At 50.3% G+C, this 18,937-nt stretch overlaps 1 protein-coding gene across 2 annotated transcripts; it reads right to left on the bottom strand.

Annotated features, from left to right (window-relative positions):
* Nucleotides 1-207: 207 nt before the first annotated feature.
* EIF4G1 (eukaryotic translation initiation factor 4 gamma, 1) lies at nt 208-18,265 on the bottom strand. 2 transcript variants are annotated; one of them, XM_012732153.1, is made up of 33 exons: nt 18,186-18,265; nt 17,871-17,964; nt 17,488-17,574; nt 16,941-16,961; nt 16,184-16,360; nt 15,853-15,952; nt 14,626-14,738; nt 13,725-13,817; nt 13,450-13,516; nt 12,362-13,174; nt 12,030-12,118; nt 11,759-11,936; nt 11,534-11,667; nt 11,281-11,439; nt 10,943-11,131; nt 10,554-10,751; nt 10,196-10,342; nt 9,736-9,972; nt 9,431-9,535; nt 9,191-9,350; nt 8,882-8,982; nt 8,295-8,397; nt 7,934-8,036; nt 7,478-7,710; nt 7,226-7,344; nt 6,919-7,091; nt 6,503-6,628; nt 6,252-6,333; nt 4,039-4,137; nt 3,791-3,925; nt 3,592-3,673; nt 3,309-3,449; nt 208-831 (listed from the first exon to the last, which is right to left on the bottom strand). In XM_012732153.1, exons 2-33 carry the CDS (start codon nt 17,928-17,930, stop codon nt 650-652), a joined length of 4,806 nt encoding a protein of 1,601 aa, XP_012587607.1. In that variant the 5' UTR covers nt 17,931-17,964; nt 18,186-18,265; the 3' UTR covers nt 208-649. The 2 variants fall into 2 exon arrangements, with proteins under 2 accessions (XP_012587607.1, XP_004675099.1); XM_004675042.2 differs by having other exon boundaries at nt 10,943-11,128.
* Between the last annotated feature and the right edge of the window lie 672 nt (nt 18,266-18,937).

The following is an 18,937-nucleotide window of genomic DNA, read 5'->3' as shown; positions in this document are numbered from 1 at the left end:
GGCCAACAGGGCACCCTGCTCCACCCACTTCGCGGACCCAACCCTCCAAGAAAGTTAGCTCCCCAGCACCCGCGTTCATGGACAGGGGAAGAGGCCCTCTAGAGGGGTGCCAGGTTATCGGGTGCTACAGTGCCTGCTCTGGAAGAGACTGCCCACCTAACCATACCCCTTTCTCCACAGGAGCAAGCCATAAAGCAGAGGCAATGTGCTTAATTGAATTCATGTTTAATAATTACAGGCACCGTGCCCCCCCTTCCCCCTGCCCAGGCAGCAGCAGGGGTGGTGCAGGGGCTGGGGCATATGCCCCCAGCAGCGAGGACGGCAGTCCCATGAGTGATTTTCAGAAAATAAAAAAAGGACCCCAGGGGCAGGCGGTGGTGCCCCCCCCCCAAGACACACCAAATTTCAAGACTTTATATATAATATATCTCTGTGCCCCAGGGGAAGGAAAGGGACACCTGGTAGCATCCTGGAGGGGGGCCCCAGGCAGCCCCAAGCCATCCTGCCTCTTCAGCCACTTTATTAGCTCAGACACATCGCACTACAGGCACCCACTGCCACAGCTGCTGCCGCCCCACCCTGCAGTCCAGGCAGCTGGCTGGGCCATCCGAGTGTCCATGGGGCTCCTTGTCCCCGGCCCCACCCGCCCTCAGTTGTGGTCAGACTCCTCCTCTGCCTCACGAAGCCACTTGAAGAAGACTGTGACTGATTTAAGGGCCACACCCTTGCCCTGTTGCTCAGCGGGGTCCTTGCTACTCTCCCAGCTATAGAAGGCATCCTCCTTCACCACGTCCTCATCGTACAGTGCATCAAAGAACGTCCGAAGCAGGTCTGTAAGCAGACAGGACACATTTAGAGGCAGGTTAACAAGTCATCCATCCCTGCTCCATTGTTAAAACAAGCCCTGACCCACCATCCTGAGATTTTAATTCCCTAATCTAAGAGACTTGACTGCAGGACTAAGTCATTTGGCTTCTCCACTCACGATACATTTAATGGGTAAACCTGTAAGCAGAATTAATACTGATGAATTTGGGGAATTACAAAAGTTTCAGGTCAAGAGAATAAATCAGAGTATTCACTGACCCCCTTTACAGACCCTGATATGCCTTACTTTCCACACATCTCCTAAACATACAAACCCTCTCCTACCTTGACACTTGATGTGTGCTACACCTTTTGCCAGGAACATCCCTTTTCTTAGCATCTACCTACTTATGCTAAGTCTCCATTCTGCCACTGGCTGACCTTCTCTCTTGCCCACCCCTGGCTACTGCTAGTGAGTCTTCTACTTGTTTCATCACCCTTGAATGCAGCCTATCCCAATCCCCACCCTGGACTGTCTGTCTTTCCGAAGCAAACTTGACATTCCTAAAAACAAAAGAAGGCAAAGTAGTGAACATGATCTCCTGAATAAAGAAATGCACAAAACACAGGATGAAGGCGTCCAAGCCTGGGTGAAAACTAACTGAGGCATCTCTAGGAAGCTGTAAGTCAGAATGTTCCTCATGACAAACAGTCTCAAATCACATCTGCTGCCTGTGGAGTCATCCTGAAGCAATGGCAGCACATGGTCATCGGTCCCCAAGCTTACAGTCCAAATCCCAAGCACATCCACCCTGGGGACTAGATACAATGAACTACCCACTCTGCTCCATATTTTCAAGCCCAAGTTTCTCCCATCGAAGCACAAAAGGCCTCCTTTACAAGCACTAAGGCTTTATTCAGACAAAACATTTTTGTCTTTGAATAGAGATTAACCGAAGTCAAAGATTTTTGGTCTATACTCATTTTCCTTTATTCCTGTCTCAGTAGAGTATTAGTCCTTTCCAGTACAGATCCTGCTCCCCTGATGCTCCAAATACTGTTTCTGCTAGGGTGGCTTCTGTGTTTTTATACTCAAACCGTCCTTAATTTTCGGGGTCTGCTCCTAAGGAACTCAAAGCAGAATTTAGAATAACTGACCACTTCATCATACCCGGGTCACTCAGCCCACTTTGTGCACAAAATCCTGTTTCCTACGGGCCCTGCCTGAGGGTCCTCCACTTTATCTCTCTCTCAAGGATAATTCCATATCTTCTGTGACTTGTTCAACCGGTACTTGTACCAGCAACTCACAGATCAGTCTCCACAGTCCAGACCTTTCCCACAAATGAATTCTGATACCTAGTAATCTACTTGACATTTCTGATCAATGACACCTAGAGACTGCAAACTCAATGCAACCAAACTCAACTTGATCCAGTGTCCTTACTGCCCACGTAAAGGACAGCGCAGTGTCACCCCACCAGTTGAAAACACCCTGGAAGTCATACATGATTTCTCATCTCTCATCACCCTCTCTCCAGACCAGTGTGTATCTTTAGTGTGCCCACTCTGCCCCATTCTCCATTGCCACTAGCAAGGCTGAACCATTACCAATACACTCCTGGATCTATTGATCACTCAAGATCTACTGATCATATCATATTCAAATTCATCCCTTTCCAAACCACTGTCCCAATTAAAGGCCAGGATGATCTAAAAACTAAGACTATATTTTTACTACTTGCTTAAAATACCACAAAGACTCAAGCTCAAAACTCTTAGCTGTGACTTAGGCAGCCCTGCAGGACCCATCCCATGTTCGTTTCTCTAGCCCCATCTCACTTCACATACCTGGGGGTGGCTGCACTCTCTCAGGCTGCACTGCCTTCGATAGTTTTAAACTTGTATCAGGCTCTTGATACCACAGGGCCTTTCTTTACAGTTTCAAGTGCTCTCCTCTCTCATTTGTCCTTTAGCTAATTCCCACTTACTACCCCAGAGAGCAGCCTGCAGGAGCAATCTTCCAAAATTCATCACTCTATTACTAACTCCACACCACCATGGCAACTGTGCTTGACATCTTCACTGCTAATATCCCAGTCCTAACCCACACCTAATTTGCTGGATGTAGTACCTTAGACTAGTTAACCAAGCCTGTCTACCAAAAAGGATTAAAATCAGCTACTCTAAACATATGAGGATTAAAGGAAGCACAAAAAGAAAACCATTTCAGCCCTGTGCCAGGGGGAATGTGATACTTGTAAACTATCAGTATTTATCACCGCTGCACTCCTGGCATCTATAAGTTGGAGACACAAAACAGGCCATTATCAAGGCTGAACCTAACTCCTTCCATTTGTAGGCAAGGAAGTGCACACAGGGAGGGAGGCATTTACTCTCCAGCGACCACCCACCTTTCTGGGGCTGACACCCTTGTGTGACTGTCCCCTGCATCTGGCAGTTCCTCCACCCTAGCCCCATCAGTACAGCCCGGCTCTTACTGGCAGGTTGTTCTAAGGTCACTACAAGGGCCTGGAGGGCATAGAGTGCCTGCAGTTCCTTCTGCTCATCACACAGGTATTTCTGTAGCAGTTTCGCTCGCGCTTTCAGCACCGAAACATCCACTCGGAGGGGAGTCTCAACTATAAAGGAGAAAGACAGGGTAAGTGGAATAATACATCCCGAGCCTGATTCAGTACCAGAAGGCAACAACCAAAATATCCCTCCCTCCATTTGTCTGTTAGGCCCACCCTCGCCCTGTGCCATCTCCCTAGCTCCTCTTACAGATAATTGCAGAATTGCAGACAGTTGTCATGAGGACTCGAACTAATGTGTTGGATGCTACCTGCTGCTCACTCAAGTTGGCCTATAAAGGAGAAACAAATGAAAGTTCTGAATTGTATCCAGAAGTCTTGCCGTCCCAACACCATAACCAAACTCTCTCTCCTTTATCCCTCTCACCCAACATGCAAGAGAAATGTACCTCTATCCAATCAGATATCCGCTGATCACTGCTGCCCTCCTTCAGCAGCTTCTCCAGCTGCCTGCTCAGCTCCTCAGAAGACAGCAACCTCTGGCCAGGGGCTTCTGACTCCTCTCCCAGGGTATAATCCACCTTCTGCAAGGAAAAAGGCCCAGAGTCTAGAGTTAAGGGCACCACATGAGTAAGATAAGGAAAGAGAAAGAATGGACAGCCCCAAACGCTAGAATTAACCTAAGTCAGCTGCAAACCTTATCAGCAACGAATGCACCAACATCCTGGCCTTCAGGTAGAAATTCCTTCCAGCTGAGTCCGGCCTCTCGCCACAGCATCCCCACCTTTTTGGGGCCCTGGAAAACAGAAGACCAAATCAGCAACTCCCACCTCTCTCGCAGAGAATCTAAGAACTCCATAAAAGTTATCCAGTTAAGTATTTACTGAAAGCCTACTAAGAGCTTGCGAAGGGCTTAGGATGCCACAGAGATAGCCAACAGGCACAGGCTCTCAGGATATCAGACAAATAACCACTCAAACTCAAATCCACTATGGTGCTATGAGATTTGGCATGGGTTGGGCTGGAGGAGACATGAATTTCAGAAATAGATACACACCCAACACAAACCAGAAATCCACAAGTAAACACAAAGAGCAACCTGAGTGTACTTTCTATAAGACACTCTGGAGGCATCACTGTTATAATAAAATATTCACAATGACAATACACTACAACTATTATAATGATTTGCAAGGTTTTCTAATTTTAAAGATGCCTATTTTGTCACATCTTAACACACTAAATCTGAGGGTGTCTCACAGCCAATGTTGTGTCTCAAACATTACTGTAAGTTTCTCCTTTCTTAGAAGCACATAAAATATCCTCCAAGTTACCGCATCTTAAATTTGATTAAACACAAATACAGTTTAATATTTTTAAATATTTGTTTATTTATGCATACACAAACTGGGATACAAACAGGCCAGAGGTGCAGAAGTTGAGAGGTTTACCAAAGACAGAGTGGGGATTGACTAAAAAATACTAAAGGGAGCAGAGGGTGAGACAGGAGAGATCTGCTGTCCCATGTGGGTCAACTCCCTGGCTACAGATTGAACTCATGCTTCAGTGGCTTCAGATAGCTTTATAGTGCTGAGATTTAACCCTCTGTACCACCAAGGTAGCCCAATTGTTTTTTTTTCCCAATGTTTTGCTTTTTAAACAAATTATCTCAGCACACACTTCTGCTGAAAAAAAACTTAACCTGACACTGACTGGAAGAACAATTTCTTTTATTTTGAAGTGTCATCCTCTAGGTTTCAAAGAGCTGACCTCTTTTGAAATTGAACACCCCCAACCTCTCAAAACCACTAAGTACCGTGGCAACTTGTCTTCCGTATCTTTTCACCTTTACACCTGGCTAATAAGTCCAAATTTTACAAAAGTAGCTCCAGTGTCCTTCCAGGAAAGCTTTCTGTCATGAATATTAGTGGGAGACATATTTGCAACCTCATAGTACGTTAGGGACTACATTTCAGTTATTTCATTTCAGATTTTTGTTTTTATTTTGCTGCCATCTTACCTTTTTTCTTACCTTTTTTCTCTTTCTATTTTTTTCCTGTGTTTTTATTTACTACTATATTCACAGCAACTAACATGGATGTTTATTTTTTTCATAAAAGTTTACCTATTTATGCATATAAGAACTGGGGTACAGGTCGGAGGTGCAGGGAATGAGAGGATTTAGATTTAGGGAGAGAGAATGGGGAACAGAATAGACAGATCAGCTGAAATACATTGCTGAGGGGAGCAGCGGGCAGGACAAGAGAGGTCTGCTGCGCCATATGGGTCACCTCCCTGGGCAGGACTGAACTCATGCTGCTATTGCTGAGGACAGCTTCACAGTGCTGCGCTTTAACTCTCTGCACCACTAGGGAGGGCCACAGCATGGGATGTTTAAATACTGGTAAGCTGAAAAAAAGAATGGATCAGGGCCTCCCTAGTGGCCTAGGGGTTAAGTCTCAGTGCTATCCCACATATGCAGACCTGCCTCACCCATTGCTCCCCTCAACAGTTTTACTTTAGTAAATCTGCCAGTTCTGACCCCTACTATCTGGCAAGTCCTCTCACCCTCCGCACCTTTGGCCTACACCTCAGTTCTTACACACACATACCCACACAAAATCAGAAAAAGTTTTTTTCTTTTCTTTTTTTTTTAAAGTGAATGGATCAATCAATTACAGGCCAATTACAGGCCTAGGATCTTAAGATTCCCATTTAAGATTCCTTCAGCTTTACTCAAGGTCAGGGAGCCTGCCAGGCCAGCCTCAACGTTTCCTCTCCCCCATACCAGCAAAGCAATATCCTCACCCCATCCCTCCAGAAACTGTGAGGCTTCCAGGTCTACCACAAGCAGCCACAACCACATGGTATGAAGTGAAGTCCAGAACACATTATCCCTGAAACTCTCACCATGCTTTTGCACAGAAGTCCCAAGATCTCCAGCAACAGGGAAGCAGCTTTGCCCAGGGGTCTCAGAGGTTTTGTAATCTCTCTAAAAGAATACAGGAAAAATTCAGAGTTGATAGCCTCTACAGCCCCTCAAAACACTACTCCATCCCCTCCCAAACTGAAGCATTTAACCTGTCATACATACCTCTTTCTCCTCCTCCCCACCTTCACCCTAGCTTTACCTTCCCTGATTTTCACCAAAGGAAACTTACCTGAACAGCTCCCCCATGGGCACCCCACCCTCCTGCAGAATGGGTGTTATTAGTTCTGCTAGGTAGAGCCACACATGGGGTATGTCAATTTCCATTTCTTCAACGATTTCCAGAATATCATACAGCCTGCAAAGAGAACTCAATGTCAGGACATTATAGGAAAAATACTCTGCCCCTCCTTCTGGGGCAAAATAGCACAGCTAAAGAAAGGATCAGCCATACTTCCTTCTTAAGAACATTTCTTAAACATGGGGCAATTAATACCAAGGTAAGGCCACTTTCCTGCCCTGAAATGGTGCATCCCCATCTTTGCCAAAAGTAATATTACCAGCATGGCCGAGAAGGCTTAGTCCATGGATACACAAAGGAAGTGTATGGGCATATGAAAGGGGGAGGTTCACAGAAGCCAGTCATACCCTCGATAGTACTGGGCAACAGAGAGGTGCCCAGCACAAAGCAATTGGTGCAGCAGTCGTCCCATGTGCTCACGAGCAACAGCGGTGCGCTCCAGGGTGGACCCGATGCCATGCCGCACAAAGATGAAGAGCAAGGAGGGCGAGGCCAGCTCCTGCACACACTGCACTGCCTCCTGCAGGGGCACACAGCAAGAGGAGAGCTGTCACCTACACAGACCCAACCATCCGCCACTGCCTATTTGCACAGGTACCTCTCCCCTCTCACTAGGCCATCATCACTCAGCCACGCCCCAGAACCCCCACTTACCTTCATGTCATTGAGATGGAGATATTCCTCAATGATAGCCTTGGATTTCTTCTCCAGTTCTTCCTCAGACAGTGCAGCCTTTGTGGGGCTCACTGGGGGCAAGGCGGCGTCTCGTTTCACTGAGGAGAGAAAAAACAGAACAGACTCTCCAGTTCAGGTCTTTCCTAGAAAACACAATCCAGAGCTGGTAACACTGTCTAGAATCTGGTGAATCCCAAACCATCCCACAGCCTTCCTTTTTCAGACCCTCACCAGCGTCTCGCCCGCGGTCCCGATCTTCCGTGAGGCTTGCTGCCTTCCGCAGCCCCTCAGGCTGGGAGGGCCGCTCCCTACTCCGCTCTTCTACTTCCTTGCTGAAGCTCCGCTTGGTGGCAGGTGTCCGTGCACGGTCAAGTCGGTCCCCACGGTCACCTCCCCTTTCACTCCGGTCTAGGCGGTCTCCCCGGTCTCCAGCCTTTTCACTTCGTTCCCGACTCAAGCTACTCCTGAAAGAGACAGGCACATTGGCGCTCACCTTAATGTCCAGATATGCGCCGATGGAACTACCCAACACACTGACCAACTGTCAGGTCTGGTTCCTGGCATCAGGAATATGCCCCAATCTCAGTAGGGACTCTCGGCATTATAGGCATGAGGATTCCTAAGGCAACAGTAGACAACTGATCAGTGTCCTCAGCGTAAATAACAAAGACACCCAGGAAAACTCACCTCTGTACCACACGTCTGTTGTCTGTGCTTTCTGTAGGTGCTGTCTGTTGAAGGGCTGAGAAGCGATTCACGGTACTAGTAGCTGGGCGAGCAGCTTCAGATGCTGACAAGATGAAAACGCAAATTAGTCTTCTTTCTTATGTCCTATCATCTACCTGCCAGTTTAGGACACTTGGTCCTGATTCCAACCCTAGAGCAGTTCACCCCCTAATCTGAATGAAGTACATACCTCTGATAAGCTGACACTCCCAACCCACGCACCTCCTATATCGCTAACCACTCTGTACTGAAGCCTCACAGACAAGCACGGCCCTGAACCGAGCGCTGCCTAGTAACCACCCACTGTGCACAGCCTCCATACCTGCATCTGAGGGCTTGGCTGCAGAGCCTCCACTGCTGCCCTTGCCCCAGCTCATTCGCCCTCCGGGTGCAAAAAGCTGGTTGTTTGAATCAATGGATCCAGGCTGAGGGAGGAAAGGGAGAGGCAGGGAGGGGTCTTATTGTCCAAAGCACCACCACACACAGCTACACAGTAACAAATGGCCTAGACCAGGGACTGGGCAAACTTTTCCTGTAAAGGATTAGACAGTATTTTAAGCTTGCAGGCCACCATTTCTATTTCAACTACTCAGCTCTATCACTGTAACATGCAAGCAGTCACAGAAACAATTAGACTTAAAAAGAATGGCTGCCCTTAGAAATTATGAACACTATTTAACTTCATAGATCACTTTTTGACTATCAACCATCCCAAAAATTCAGTAATATGCTCAGCTGGTAAAAATGGTCTGATCAGGTAAGTATGTAGGTTTGCCACCCACTGGCCCAAACCAATCTGAATACATTCCCCTACCTTTTTCCCCAGAGTCAGGAGTCCACTAAGACTCAAAAACTATGCTGTCTGCGTCTTTACCTTCCCATCACTACTATCATTATCCACTCCAGTACCTTTGTGATCTTGGTGAGCCGTGAGGTGTCAATAGGGCGACTGCTCTTGCTGATGGGAACTGTGTTCCAACCACCATCATCCACAAGTGGAAGGCCTCGGCCTGAGACAAAAAGGAGCAAACATTGGCTCTGTGAGTTAAGTTTTCACAGCCTTGCCCTCCCCCAGGCAGCCCCTAGTGTCCCTTCCTCAGATCCTCAGTTCCATCATGGGGTCTCAGTGGCCCAGACACGTGGCACTAACAAAGAGGTCATCAGTGGAAAAGCACACTCCCTTGCACTACCCCCTCCTCCTCTTAACCACAAACTCACTGATGGGTGGGCCTGGAAGGCCACCCCGACGCTTGTCGCTGCCCTTGGCCATGAGCTGCTGCACTTTAATGTGTTCCCGATGCTCTTCCATCTCAGCCTCCTTGTGAATCTGGTCAATGGTCTTGGGACCCTGGTCACCTCGGCGTGGGACCCAATTACTCTGAGGACAGGAGACCAGTTGTAAGGGGACGTTGGGGATCAGAGGCAGCACACTAGCAGTAGGAAGAAGATGACCCATACCCGTCGCAGATCCAGCACATCTTGCAGCATAAAGCGAATTCGGGATGAGGTCTTCTTTTCCTTAATGATTTTCTCCATCTGCTGAAAATATTGATCCATCCGGGGCTACAAAGAAGCAAAGGATTCAAATCAGTAATTTCTAATACTTCACCTCCAGTTGTAGGTCTCTGCCCCTCCTCAGGCCCTCAGCTCCATCACTGTGGCTCAATGTTCCAGGCTCAACATGCCCACAGACCAGCAAGCTGTTGGCAAACAGAAATGCTGCACACTTCAGCCTGCTCCCTTCCCCATCCTAGGACCCTCACCTTGGCTTTCTCAAAGTCCAGGTCTTTGCCAATGGTGGTGAGCAGACGGCAAAGGCATTCAAGGGACTCTTCATCATGATTCTTAAGTAGTTTAACCACACAGTCGTGCATTATTGCTTCTGTCAACATCTTCAGCTTGAACAACTCCCCAATAAACTTGATATTCCCTAAAGAGCGCCGTCGGGCTATGTCTCGAGCCTCTTCCAGCTCTTCCTTTAGGCGTCCCCGTTCCTCTGCCTGCCAATCACAGAAGAGAGATGATGTCAAAAAGACCCGTGACTTAGCTGAAATCCTTCTTTCCTCTGCTATCTGGACTTCTACACTTAGCAGTAAACACACTTATCCTCAGGCAGAGAAAATGGCCAACCATCCCCTAACTCTATTCCAACTCTCTACGATCCCAAATTCTACAGCTGAGAAATGTCTGAGTGGGCAGTGGATTTGGTGGGTTTTCTCTCACCGTAGCAGCTTCATCCATCTCTTTTTGCTTCTTCTCAAAAACCTCATCATCATCTTTGTCTTTCTCAAACTCCTTCTGACACCGATTCAACAACAGTTTTCGGAAGTTCACAGTCACTGTTGGCTTTTCTGTAGTGGGCACCTTCAGCTGTACGTCAGAGAGAAACATCATATTCACTAGTTCAGAGCAAGAAGACCCTCCATGACTCTATAGCTATCTGACCCAGGAAGACTCTGCCTCTCCTAGCGACCAATAGACCATGCTGTGCTGGAGGAAAACCAAGAAGCTGGACTTAAGGACCTTAGGAACAGTAGTTGGAGGCTAAACCCCAATTTTTAGAAAAACAGTGGCAACTAACCGCCATGAGGCAGCGGCACATGTTGGCATAGGCCACAGAGAAATTGGGCTCTGAAATGGCCTTCTCGAAGATGAGGTCAATGACTCCTTTGAGGCGTTCCTCAGTGTCAATGGCCAGCTGTGTCACCTGCTTCATCAGCTGCTGGAACATCTGGGGTGTCAGCTTATTCAGGATGGAGCGCACCCTGCGGAACAGGTCCTAGAGGGAACCAAGACAGAATCCAATGAAGTTCTCAGAAGAGGCCAACGGGAGGAACTGAGGAGGGGAGTGTGGGGACTTCAGTAGATGCCAGTAAGGATGAACAAACAGAAGCAAAGAATACAGAGTTGACAAAGAACAGACCTGGGGGAAAAGGATAGAGACCAAAAGCAAAACTTGCCAATAAATACCTGGGTTTTGCTGCCATCAGCATCCTCTTCCCCTCTGTCCTTATCAGCTGCTGTCCGCTTGCTGCTGGGTTTCCAGGCCTTCTCTGCTTTGTTCAGTTTTATGTCTTCAGTCATTAACACTGTGGCAATGATTTTCCGTGGTTCTTTTCGGAGGCCTGGTTGAGAGCGCCGGGTTCCCAGACCAGCCTGCTAAGCAAGTGGTAAGGACAAAAAGGACACAGAACTAGTCAGCACAGCTTGTTATACCACTACCACACCTCTCCAGGGCAGACTTCTTCCCACCCCCAACAAGACACCAGGCATCACCATCCTGCCCCCTTATCCATCTGCCCACTCACCGGCCCTCGGGGCAGCTCCCCACCTGGCCCACCCCTTGGGGGCCCACGAGCGTTTAAGGCTGGTCGGCCCAGATTGGCAAAGGATGGAGTGAAGTCTGGGCCACAATTTATGCCTGAAAGCTTGGTAGGATCCAGGGGTCGCAGTGGTGTTTTATTGGCCTGCAAAGAGAACACGAAGGTATCAGAGACAGGCCTACTACCACCCTCAGGCTCCTCCCAGCCAGGCGCCCTCCTCCCACTATAGCCTACCAACCTTGTCCAACACCACATCAGTGATGTGGGGCAACCCCTCTGGCTTCTGCATACTAGCAAAAATGAACTGAAAGCCAAGCAGGAATTCACGGTCGTAACGCTTTTTCTCCTCAAGGTTTAGAGGTTTCCACTGATCTGCAAGGAAAACAAGATGAACTCACACTGCTGTTTTCTGGGATCCTGACAAGAATATACGCAACTCTTTTCAAGTGTCCCTTCAACATACCTGACTTATATTCATACTTCTGTTCCCCAGGCTGTATGTTCTCGGCATTGTGAATTTTATCTTCTTTTGAGTCCCAGGTCTCATCTGCCTCCTCAGGCCTTGGAGGCACACTGCTGCCTTCAGGCTCTGGGCCTGCAGGTGGTGGCTGATTTTCCACCTCTGGTACTCCAGGGTTCACCTGGAACCGTAAGATGTTCCATTTTGGTTACAATATGACCACTGCTTAATATGCAAAGTCTGCCCTCTCCCTCCTTACTATCTGCTCCCTTACTTCCTTGAAGGCATCTAGAAGGTCTCCAACAGTCTCCTTCTTGTTGAGCTCCTTAATTTTCCGTCTCCTCTTTGGCACTGATACTGCCACTATTTTAGGGGGAAAAAAGAAGTGGGAATAAGGTAAGGTGTGCTCTACCCTAGGAAAATATAAAAAGCTTCTGCAACATGTTCTCTTTGTCTCACACTTTCTCAACTTAAATTCCTCGACTAGCATGCAGCTTCTATGACAGGGCTTCTCTGACTCAGCCCCAATGGCATAAATGGGAGATCCATGGAGAGAGAACATACCCTCCAGTCTGTCCCACCTCCACCATCCAGCCCTTGCCTTACCTTGGGTGGCTGCTGCGGCCTCCAAATTCTGGGACTGGTGGGCTGGGACAGGGGTGCTCTCTGAGGAAAGCAGTTCCTCTCCTTCCTTCTCACCCTCAGTCTCTCCCGAGTCTCCTCCTCCTCCTTCCTCTTCCTCCATTTCCTCCTCCGGAGTAGGGGAAGTAGCTGGAGGAACCACAGCTGGAGTGGCAGAGAGGACAGTGGCAGGAGCCACTGATGCCGTAACTTCCTTGGCCTGCTCCTTTGGCTCACTGACTGGGCTTAAGTCCACAGCTGGTGGCGAGGGGGCTCCGTTGAGCAGTTCCTCAGGTTGGGCAGTTGGAGCAATGGGCACCGGGGATTCAGAGAGACAAGCTGGGGGAGGAAGAGGGGCAAGCTCTGGGCTTGATTCCACCTCTGGTTCCAGATCCTCAGATGGGACCGTGCCATTAGGCTCAGGAAGCATTTCCACCTTGTTAGATGCCAGAGGAGTGGAAACCTGGAGAGAACTAGAAGAGAACTCACATTCTGGCATTGGTTTGCTAAGTGTCACTTCTACTTCCAGTATGGGTTCAGCGAGGGGAGTGGGTTCTGGAGAGAGACAGTATGGCTCCCCAGTTTCACGGGGCATGGGGGATGATTCTTCTACAGGTATCATCCCCGTTGTCATAGTGTCCCCAGAGAGGATTGTGAGATTCGGCTCAGACCCCGGTTCCAAGATTGGGGGTGGTGATGGGGTTGGAGAAGGCGATGAAGGCTGGGATTCAGAAGGGCTGTGCTCTGGGTCAGGCAGCCCTGGACGGCCCCCAATGATTGCTCCCTGCGATCGGTCATCTGCACACAGGAAGAATGAGTAATTAAAGGCCAACTTCATTGCTGCTGCTCTTCCTCCTTTCAACCAAGATATATTACCCTCTTAATACCCTCAAACATATAACTTTTCTTACTAAGCTTTGTCCTTTCCCACTCCAAAAATCCAATCCACCCTCAAAACACCACTACCAGAAACCTAAATGTTCTTCTCTGACCCCAGTTCAAGCTACCACCTCAGCATTTTAAAGTGTTACATTCTCGTTCCCCATTAAAGCACTGCCCCACCTGCCACTTACCTGGCCGGACAACGACAGCAACCTGGGGTGTCTCTCCATTAGCTTGAGGCTCCAGACCACCTCCCGTCTGCAGGACACAAAAGAATTACAAAGTTTGCCCTTAAGAATCCCACAATCCCTCTTTACTAAAGCCATTTCGGACTTAACACTGCCTAGAAATCCAGGGAAGCAAGGAAATAAATCCTTTATTGAAAGGAAAGATCAAGGGACTCAGAAATCCAGGGCAGATCAGTCATCCCAGCCAGGACACCAGTTAAAAGTGCAAACATTATTACCTGGGGAGGGGTGGGCGTGGAGGCGGTACGGGCCCCAGACATGATCTCTTCCGTGATATCCTTCCCTCCTTGGTTTGGATCTCGAATTCGGATCTGGGGAAAGAAAGCTACAGGATGAGTGGGAAGCAGAACCCCGCCTCTCCACCCTTCCCCTCTCTAAAGACTCCAGGCCAACCCCCCCACCCCCACTGGGAAGCAGGTGGGGTGGGTGCCAGAAGCCCCATGAGTTCTACTGTCAACCCATCCAGCTGCTCTTTAGTCCCTGCTCTAGCCGCCACCCCCAAGAGACCCCTGACCTCACAGAGCAGACTTGTACATCACAATGCCCCTCCCTCATCCCTGCCCTGCCAGTAGTCCCCAAGTCAGTGGCTACACACCCTGGAGCCCAGGACCCCTAGCTAGCGCCCATCCAGCTCACTTGTGGCTAGTCTGGCTGATCTCTGGGGGCAGGGCCCAGATCCAGTGGGTGGAGCCAGGGTGACTCAGCGGCTTCCCCAGCCCTGGCACCCTATTCTGGGCACCACGCCCAGGGCTTGAGGACTGAGCAGAGGCGGAGGCCTCAAGAGCTTCCAGAACTGAGGGGTGAGGGGGTGGGGCCACAGAAAACAAACCATTTCCAAGACAAGCCACCAGAAACTGAAAACCAAACTTGCATCTTATGGACCCCCAGAGCTCACATCTCTTAGGAATTTCCCCACTAGCCACTCCAATCTTCTGATGAGCTTCTTGAACTACACTGAAATCACAGTACCTCACCAAGAACCTGAGTACTTCACAGCTCTCCATTCTCTGCCCTCCGTCAGCTGAACATTGCCTCCTCAACTTCCTGCTCCCTGACCCACAATGCGCCTGACCTTGATTCTGCCTTTCCCAGATGCCCTAGTCCCCCGCTGCTACTCACCGTCTTCCGCTCCCTCCTGGGAGCAATCTGGGGTGGCTGGTTCATCAAAACGGGAGCGGGGGCCACACCAGTGGGAAACTGCTGCACACCCTGGGCTGGGTAGTAGGCGCCAGCTTGGGGTAGGGGTGAAGGAACACACAGAAATGAAGAATGGTGGCAGCGTCAGGGCCCAGCCATATACAAATGCCTACTCAAACACCTCCCACTCCAGAACCTCTCATCACCCTCAGCCAGTCCCTTGCCCTGCCCCACCCACCTCCCCAAGGGAATTAGGTGTCTGTCAAAGCTGGGGAACCAGTCTGAATTGCGTTTACAAGAATTCCTGACACTGACACACACACACCCCTTGCAGATAGGCACTCCTTCCCCACCACATACAAGCTATAGGCCTCATGCCTATATTTCTTCTACCCAATAACTAAGGTGTTATATGCAACACCCTTCTCCCAGCAACATATACACAGACTCTAAGGAAGCAGTAACTACCTAACCTGAAATAGAATCAGGTCTTTGGCTAGGAATGAGAAAGACAGATTTACTAACCCGGTTCCACTAAACCTGAGTCCGTACCTATATCAAGCCCTTTGCTAAGAGGACAAGAAAACAGTGACACTATGTACTGGACCCAGAATGAAGAAAAATGAATTCCTTAAAGCAATGGTCTCCAAAATGGGATGCATTATTTAATCTCATCTATAATCTTCACTTGTTTTGAACTAGCAACTTAAGTGTGTTATTTGTCTCAATTATGCATACGTATAAACAAACAAAAACATACATGTAATAGAGGTACATACTCAAAATCTTTCCTGATGATCAAAAAATTTTGGAAACCACTGCCATAAAGAACAGACTAATCCTTTCCTAGAATATAAATGAAAAACAGCTACAGCAACTTCCAAGTCCATGTTACATGGGCTCCCCACCAACCATAGAATGAATGACTGTCACAGGGAATGTTTACTAACGGGCCCTTGAACTGGAGTCTGATCCTATATTATTTGGTACCAGGAAGACTCCCACTCTCGCCAACAAGACAAAATAGTCTTCTCCCGCAGTCCCCACCCCACCCCAGATACATATTAAGCACCAACCAATTCCTATACCTACTAACCCTATCACTCTTTTATACCAAGAGACAAGAGACTAAAAAACATTTTAGGAATTAGCTCATGGATTTAGCTGCTCCATGGAACTCATTCTCGCCTGACTCCCTCCCCTTCTTACCGTAGGTCCCAAACTCTGTAGGGCTTGCACCCGGATAGAAACTTGGGGCTCCTGGTTGCACAGGATACTGCTGTGTTGGGACAACATACGTGGAACGCCCCTGGTAGAGGGGGGAAAGGGAGGAGAAGGGGAGAAAAGGAATTGAGGGAACTTTGAGTACTTTATCAGACTGCAAAGAGAATGTAGGGCAAGACAGGACAAGCCGACTCTGGGCAATGACCAGAAGTTCCACCTCTGGAGAAGAGATGGGACTGGAGGGCCAGGGTGGGGGAGGTGAGGTTTGGGGTACAATAGGTTCTGTGGCTTCCAGCCCCCAAGTAACCAGCCTCACCTGTCCAGGGATGTAGTAGGCCCCCTGGGAGGCTGGGTAGGAGATCTGGGAAGGGATCATCATTACTTGGGATCCAGCAGGGTAGACATGGGCAGCTGGGCCAGGGCGGGCGGGGGCTGCACTCTGCACTCGGGAGGCTGCACTGCTCGGGGGCTGGGCACGGCTAGGGTAGAAGTGCTGTCAGGAGGGAGGAAGGCAATTGGCACTGGGAAGGGGAAGAAGTAGACAGCAGAATGGCAGTAGACACTCCACAATGCCAGTAGTCTTGAGAGAAGTACTTGGGACTTTGGCGCACAGGGACCAGCCTTTTTAAGAATCACCTGCCCAACTGGTGGTTAAATGGCATCTTGTACTCACACGTGCCCTCTAAACTCAGGTATACACTTTGCTCTTTGTGTATGTTTAACCCTTCACTGCCATGCACACTCATGTCACCTCCACCAAGTTACCCCTCTGCAGAGGTTTCTAACACCCAAATATATCATGCCTAAGTAAAGTCCTTTCAGGCAACGCACTCCCCAACATGCAATGCTCCATCCACCCTAAGGTACTGAGGAGCTAATCACTAACATGCAATGATCTCCCAGCTCCCAGATACATGGTTTTGTAAAATTTAGCCCCTAACATGCATCAGCCAGTCTCAGAACAAGGACCTAAACAGCAAACAAATCCCCACTCTGTGCCTACGCCCTGACTAGGGTTGAGGATAAGGGTGAGACCAACAGAGGGTCCAAGATTATTAGTAAAGGAGTATTACCTGCAGAGACCTGAATCCTCCCTGAGAGCACATGGGACAGGAAAGAAGAGAATTATCCCCAAGGTGATGGGGAGCAGGGGAGGATGGGAAGGGGGTAAGAAAATGAAGGAAGTAGGACAAGAAGTCTCCCATTTAGTGAGGAAGGATGCAGGGAACAGAGAAAGGCAAGAACCAGCAGGAGACTATCTTGCCATGTCAAAAGAAAAAGAGGGGAAGGAGAATGGAGCAATGGTAACTTCCCAGTGAAAGGAGGAAACAGGAAAGCAGGAGTTGGCAGCAAGGCCCAAAGGCAGTGACCCCAATTCTCAAAGCACCAAGGCCCCCTAATAAAGCCCCCACCACCAACTACAAACTCCCCAAGGGGCTAGCCACCATAAGTAGGTAATCAACAGCGCAAAGTACAGGGAGCAGCATGAAAGAACACAGAGCCACTGTCAGGAAACTGGGGCCAGGTACAGGGCGATAGTTTCCATTCCAGGCCCAAACTGGCCTAAGCTTTCCATGGCTCCCACCCAGGCCCCCTACACCCCTCCCCACAGCCCCTCACCTGGCGGGACTGAGAAGGCGTGTTCATTTGGGTCGCTTGTGGCGTATTGAACACCACCGGCGCTGTCTGCCCCGGGGGAAACGCTGGCTGAAGGGGGGGAGACCAGAGTTCAGCAAGAGGGGAAACCGGGTGGGGCAGAAACCCAAGCTGATGAAGTAGGGGGAGCAGGATCTGTGGCAAAAGCCTCAGCGGTTCACATACCCCCTCCCCATAACAGTCCCTGGGAACAGCCTAGGGGCCCTGATTCAATTTGGCAGCAGGAAGCTGCACTTTGCCCTGACACAGATGGGGGTGGGAAAATCCAGAGGTTGGAACCTGTTCCTGACTGGCTGCCTGGTCTCCCCCGCCCCCACCCCAGTCTCTGCTAATTCCTCCCTAATTACCTGTGGGAGTCCAGGGGATGGGGCGGGTGGGGGGCCTGTGGGCTGTGGAGCTTTGTTCATTTCATTTGGTGCCACATCAGGGTCCCCCCAGCACCTGTTGGGAAAGAGTGGAACTCGGAAAGGGGAAGGGATCCAAGCTTAAGGCAAATGGATTGGGGGAGGGGATGAAGCAAGGGCTGGGTCCCATACCTAGAGCCCCAGATGGCCTAAGGGGGTAAAGGAGCAAGGATGCAGCGTCTGTCCCCAACATATTGTCAAACCCGCATCACCTCCAACCACCCCCCCTGACCTGCTGAAAACAGTCTCTTCACTCACCCCCTCGAATAAGAATAAGTCCACGGTGCGGCCTACAGGTTCTGGGCATCCGAGGGCCTGGGGTTGGGAGGTGAGGGGTATCAACCTGGCTCCGCGGGGCCCAAGACCAACCAGACCGGAAATTCCAGGTCTCGCTGGCACCAGGCTCCCGGATCACAAACGGAGCTAGCAGCTCCGGCCGTGGTGTCCCCACCCCCCACCCGGGGACACCCGGTTCGGGGCCTGGCCTAGGGGCACACAAGACACGCCTGCCGCGAGTGGCTGCGGAGGCACCCGCGCGGGGCCAGACGCGAGGCCTGCCGCCGCCCAAGAGAGGAGGCCAGGAAGGGCGGGAGTCGGGCAGTAAAGGGCCTGGCGGGCGGAGGCCAAAAAGGAGCCGGTTTCAAGCTAGTGAGGGTCTGCCCGGCGGGCGGGCGGGGCCGGGGGCTCCTCCCTGCCCGCCGCCGCCGCCTCCCTCCCCTGCGCCCTCCCTGCGCAGCGCCGGCCAGTGCCAAAGAACAACGTGTCACTTCCCGGCGGCCGGGCCGCAAAGGGGGGAGGGGGCGGCGGGTCGGGAGCCACGGTGCCTGAGCCCGCGGGGCCTCCTCGGGCCGGGCCAAGGTGGCACTTCGCAGCCGGCGCACCCGGTACCCTCCGAGCCCGCGGGGATAGCATATTCCCACCCCGCGCTCCCCCACCCCCACCCAGCTGCCCGGCCGGGCCAGGCCGGGCACACGTGGGCCGAGGATCGGGCCCCGGAGGGCCCGGGCCCG

This window comes from Condylura cristata, unplaced genomic scaffold (assembly GCF_000260355.1).
Source record: "Condylura cristata isolate star-nosed mole 26May11 unplaced genomic scaffold, ConCri1.0 scaffold00003, whole genome shotgun sequence".
NCBI lineage: Eukaryota > Metazoa > Chordata > Mammalia > Eulipotyphla > Talpidae > Condylura > Condylura cristata.
Note: the sequence above shows the minus strand (reverse complement) of the source record. Positions and strands in the feature narration are given on the sequence as shown.

What these genes read in the sequence shown, in the direction of transcription:
- EIF4G1 (XM_012732153.1), bottom strand. Translation starts at nt 17,930, where the DNA reads ATGAACAAAGCTCCACAGCCCACAGGCCCCCCACCCGCCCCATCCCCT. An exon ending in TGCTGTCGTTGTCCGGCCAG is followed by an intron (nt 13,175 to 13,449) that starts GTAAGTGGCAGG and finishes TCCTGTGTGCAG; the next exon opens with ATGACCGATCGCAGGGAGCA. An exon ending in GGACCGCGGGCGAGACGCTG is followed by an intron (nt 7,345 to 7,477) that starts GTGAGGGTCTGA and finishes TTCTCTCCTCAG; the next exon opens with TGAAACGAGACGCCGCCTTG.